Source organism: Dermacentor andersoni, chromosome 11 (assembly GCF_023375885.2).
Source record: "Dermacentor andersoni chromosome 11, qqDerAnde1_hic_scaffold, whole genome shotgun sequence".
NCBI lineage: Eukaryota > Metazoa > Arthropoda > Arachnida > Ixodida > Ixodidae > Dermacentor > Dermacentor andersoni.
The window spans coordinates 111503800-111509799 of NC_092824.1; the positions used below are offsets into that span (position 1 = coordinate 111503800).

Sequence of the window (6000 nt, forward strand, 5' to 3'; positions counted from 1 at the left end):
CCGATAATGCTATCTGATCAATCTCTAACTAGCGTTACGAGCTGGCAGTTTTGATATGGTGAGTGCCACATACTCCATCTGCGGCAGGCCGTGCCGACTTCCTTGCTGACGTCGTCGCTCTCCGACGAGTTTCTCTCTTCGCGGGTCCCGAGCTGCAGTTCATACGAGCTTCCTCCAGAAACCTCGTCGTCTGAGAGTGACTGCGACGTTATTTGCGCTAGCGCTGGCGAAGCTCGCCGGCCGTCTCGCACGGTGACGACGAGGACGACGACAAAGAAGACTTCGTCTTCTTCGACCAGGACTGCGTGCGTGCGCGTCGGTGTAGACGATTATAGAGAAGGCGACGAGGACGAAAAAGGCGCTTCCAGCGACGACAGCGGCGTGGTGGGTGACGGCGCCGGCGGGGACGCCTCGCCCAACAAGCGCCTGCTGATTTTGAAGCGCCTCAAGGAGCACGGAGCCGTGCTACCCGTAAAGGGCGTCGACATAGTAAGGCATATATAGATATACGAGTGCGCACACACACACACACGCGCACGCGCACACGCACACGCACGCGCACGCGCACGCGCACGCGCACGCGCACGCGCACGCGCACGCGCGCACGCACGCGCGCGCACGCACGCGCACGCATGCGCACGCACGCACACGCACACGCACGCACACGCACGCACGCACGCGCACGCACGCGCACGCACGCACGCGCACGCACGCGCACGCACGCGCACGCACGCACGCGCACGCACGCGCACGCGCACGCACGCACGCACACACTCACACGCACGCACACACTCACACGCACGCACGCACGCACGCACACACTCACACGCACGCACGCACACACTCACACGCACGCACACACTCACACACTCACACACTCACACGCACACACGCACACACGCACACACGCACACACGCACACACGCACACACGCACACACGCACACACGCGCACACGCGCACACGCGCACACGCACACGCACAATCACACTCACAATCACAATCACACGCACACGCACGCTCACACTCACACGCACGCTCACACTCACACGCACGCTCACACGCACACTCACACTCACACGCACGCTCACACTCACACGCACGCTCACACGCACACTCACACGCACACGCACACTCACACGCACACTCACACGCACACGCACACTCACACGCACACTCACACGCACACACTCACACACGCACACTCACACTCACACACTCACACACGCACACTCACACTCACACACTCACACACGCACACTCACAATCACACACTCACACACGCACACTCACAATCACACACGCACACGCACACGCACACACGCACACGCACACTCACACACGCACACGCACACACGCACACTCACACACGCACACGCACACACTCACACACGCACACGCACACACGCACACACGCACGCTCACACTCACACACTCACACACGCACGCTCACACTCACACACGCGCACACGCACACTCACACACGCACACGCACACTCACACGCACACACACGCACACACGCGCACACGCACACGCACAATCACACTCACACACACGCACGCTCACACTCACACGCACGCTCACACGCACACTCACACTCACACGCACGCTCACACTCACACGCACGCTCACACTCACACACGCACACGCACACGCACACTCACACACGCACACTCACACTCACACACTCACACACGCACACTCACAATCACACACGCACACGCACACTCACACACGCACACGCACACGCACACTCACACACGCACACTCACACACGCACACGCACACACGCACACTCACACACGCACACGCACACACGCACACTCACACACGCACACGCACACACTCACACACGCACACGCACACGCACACTCACACTCACACACGCACACGCACACTCACACACTCACACACGCACGCTCACACTCACACACACGCACGCTCACACTCACACACTCACACACTCACACTCGCACACTCACACTCACACTCACACTCGCACACACGCGCACTCACACTCGCACACACGCGCACTCACACTCACACACGCACACTCACACACGCACACTCACACACGCACACTCACACTCACACACACGTTAAGGCAACTTATGTGCTCATTCTTTCTAAACTAAAAAAAAAGGAAAAAAGGAAAAGGTCGCAGTTTTGCCCGAACGGTGAAGCACCGCTTGCGATATCAAATTAGTCGACAGCTATACGAAGTAAGGATAGCTTTATCGGCCCTATAAACTTGCAAACATTCGCTTACTAACTAAATTAAGAAACATGGTGCCACGCGTACACAAGCAGACATAAACACATCTGTCTCGATAAGCGCGCACATTCGATGTCAAAATGCTGAAGTGAGCAAGCGTGCCAGCAGCAGCGAGCGAATTGACCTTTGTGGTGCCTCTGACTTCAACGCGAACTATGCCGCGAGTACACAGCGCACACGAAGCTATCAGCACTCGGCGTACTCTGTGATAGGGCAGCGCGTCCGTGCCATACGTAGCCGCCGCCGAAGTAGAACCCCCCTCTTCGTTTGAGTCTCTTGAGCACGTCCACGCAGAATTTGGCGTTTGCGTTTGTACCATGGGGTACAAACTCATGGTGGACGACTGTTTGTACCATGTGGTACAAGCTCATGGTGGACGACTCCCTTGATTTCAAAGAACACAAGGAGCATGGTATTGACCTTTGACTTGCTCATTCTGGCCTTCTTGAGGCGAGGGGATGCCGAGCTATGCCACTCGGCACTTTGCCTTTTTTTTCAAGGTCGTATTCAAACACCCAAAATTTGTAACCTGTGATGATGCTGTCTAAAAAGTGGCGGTCGCTTTCACACAAGTCCCAAACTTCCTGGCACGTTTCAACTCGGCGTGATTATTGGTCGTCCGTTAACACTTTGGGCACAATCTTCGCGCACACGTTTCGTATGTGCAAATTATTCGTCAGAATCTTGTAAACGATACATTTAGAAGGTTTAGTGTGCTAACCTGACTAAAAGGACACTCAAATGACGGTCTGCAGAGTCCGAAAAATCTCTCACACGCGCCACATTTTTGTCGGTGATGGTCGTTGATGGTCGCCCAGCACGGGCTTCATTGCTGACCTCTTCTAGACCTTCTAGAAAGGCCTTGTGCAACCGGTAGGCTTGACGTTTCGAAAAATAATTATCGCCAAACGCCGTCTTTATTATAGGAAAAGTTTCCACTGCGGACTTGCCGAGCTTCACACAAAACTTGATGGCAACCCTTTGTTCCAACGAGCGCTGCATTACAGCTTGCACGGGGAAATCAAAACGAGTTTCATGGAAAGGCCTGTCTTTACTCTCCAGATGGTTGAGAACGACTAAGCGACCACGCGTGCATAAAAGCTAACTGTCAATCAATCAATCAATCAATCAATCAATCAATCAATCAATCAATCAATCAATCAATCAATCAATCAATCAATCAATCAATCAATCAATCAATCAATCAATCAATCAATCAATCAATCAATCAATCATAAATAACGAGTTAATGCATACATCAATCAATCAATCAATCAATCATAAATAACGAGTTAATCCATACATTAATCAATCAATCAATCAATCAATCAATCATAAATAACTAGTTAATGCATACATCAATCAATCAATCAATCATAAATAACTAGTTAATGCATACATCAATCAATCAATCAATCATAAATAACGAGTTAATGCATACATCAATCAATCAATCAATCATAAATAACGAATTAATGCATACATCAATCAATCAATCAATCATAAATAACGAGTTAATGCATACATCAATCAATCAATCAATCATAAATAACGAATTAATGCATACATCAATCAATCAATCATAAATAACGAATTAATGCATACATCAATCAATCAATCAATCAATCAATCAATCATAAATAACGAATTAATGCATACATCAATCAATGAAACAGAATACATTAACGAATTAATGCATACATCAATCAATGAAACAGAATAAATTAACGAATTAATGCATACATCAATCAATGAAACAGAATAAATTAATGAAATATTAGACCAATATGTAAATTAATTAAACAGAATAAATTAATGAAATATTAGACCAATACGTAAATTAATGAAACAGAATAAATTAATGAAATATTAGATCTATACGTAAATTAATGAAACAGAATAAATTAATGAAATATTAGACCAATACGCAAATTAATGAAACAGAATAAATTAATGAAATATTAGATCTATACGTAAATTAATGAATTAATAGATCTATACGTAAATTAATGAATTAATAGATCTATACGTAAATTAATGAAACAGAATAAATTAATGAAATATTAGATCTATACGTAAATTAATGAATTAATGGATCAATACGTAAATTAATGAATTAATAGATCAATACGTAAATTAATGAATTAATAGATCAATACGTAAATTAATAAATTAATAGATCAATACGTAAATTAATAAATTAATAGATCAATACGTAAATTAATAAATTAATAGATCAATACGTAAATTAACAAATTAATAGATCAATACGTAAATTAATAAATTAATAGATCAATACGTCAATTAATAAATTAATAGATCAATACGTAAATTAATAAATTAATAGATCAATACGTAAATTAATAAATTAATAGATCAATACGTAAATTAATAAATTAGTGAATAAGAAGGGGAACTTTATTATATGATTAGAAAAAGTTACAGAAATATTTGGACCGATAGACTAAATGGCTAGCGAACGGTCCAGTACTTATTGTGGCCCCAAAGTGTTCCATGTTTCATTATTGCTGCATTCCGCTTGCCCTTTATTTCTAGATTATCTTGCTGAGTGCTTGAGTAAGTCTTTCTTTTTTTATGTATATGCTGAGGTATTTCTATGAAATTATGATAAATGAATCAAAAGAAAGCATCATAGCGCCATCTGGCCGGTGCAAGGTGACTACTGCACATGCAACTGTATGTGACGCTAGCGATGGAGAAACATGTAAGACTGAATGAATGATCACTGGGCGCGGTGGTGGAGCAGCTTAGTGTTGTCATTTGATGCCGTAATGACGTTCATTCTCTTTTCTTTCTTTTTTTTTGTTTTGCAGAATGAGATCTCAAAAAAGGCCAAACAATTTCGCGCAAGACCAACGCTCAAGTGATTCGTCTGTATAATTAATGAAAACGAATTATACCACGTGCACGTCGTTTTGACGACTGCTGAGCTCTGATGATTGTTCCGCGACTTGTGACAGTGTCGTAACCATCGGACTCCTCCGTGGAAAGCTCATGGGTTTATTTCACATAACAAAAAACTGTCTCAAGTGTCTGGTCTTATTACGCGCATTCCACAGCAGCCGCGAATCTTCATTAGCAAAGTGAAAACTGTTTTTAAGAAGGTCGTTAGGAAGCGAGACGCAATCTCTACACCACTGAAATAAAGTGAAAAACGGGGCGTGTTGGTTGATCTCCATAGTAAAAGCAGCGCAAAAAGGAACGGAAACACAAGACCGAGAATTACACAGGACAGGCGCTGGACTAACAACTGATTGGTTCACTGTAGACAGGAAATGGATAAATACAAACAATCTGTCTGCGCGCGCTGTACAACACTGTTTGCAGCATGCTTGTTAATGGTATTCGGAGTGCTAGATTGGGAAGAGTTAAGTGAGGTGCTACCTTGCCTAGTCCGTGCTCCATTTTTCGGGGAACAATTTTTACAGCACGACGGCAGAGCTTCTTGTGAACCGCCACAGGTGTGCTATATGTTCAGTAACGCAAACCTTTGGCCGGATATAAAGTAACGGCTCAGTGATAACGTCCTACCCGTATGCAAAGGATGGCGTGTCTGCACGCGAGGAGATTGTCGGCCACGTCTACACTACTTCCTCACACTCCCACTCAACTCTGAGGCGACCGCATCACTGGGAACTAAAGCATTCGTGTTTCAGCTGGGCGAGTGTGCGCTGCGATTGAACAACTGGGTTCATCATTTCGAG

The 6000-nt window shown here is 45.7% G+C and overlaps 1 protein-coding gene across 5 annotated transcripts in view; it reads left to right on the top strand.

The window, feature by feature from the left end:
* The window catches only part of LOC126539493 (uncharacterized), a 50535-nt gene extending 44797 nt beyond the window's left edge, over window positions 1–5738 (top strand). For 4 of the 5 annotated variants that reach the window (XM_055075417.2, XM_055075419.2, XM_055075420.2 and 1 more), the window contains 2 exons: window positions 88–489; window positions 5110–5738. In XM_055075417.2, coding sequence (XP_054931392.1) covers window positions 88–489; window positions 5110–5163 — 456 coding nt within the window. In that variant the 3' untranslated portion in view covers window positions 5164–5738. The remainder of the gene's footprint in view (window positions 1–87; window positions 490–5109) is intronic. The other variant, XR_008614265.2, reaches the window with a different exon arrangement.
* Window positions 5739–6000: the final 262 nt, after the last annotated feature.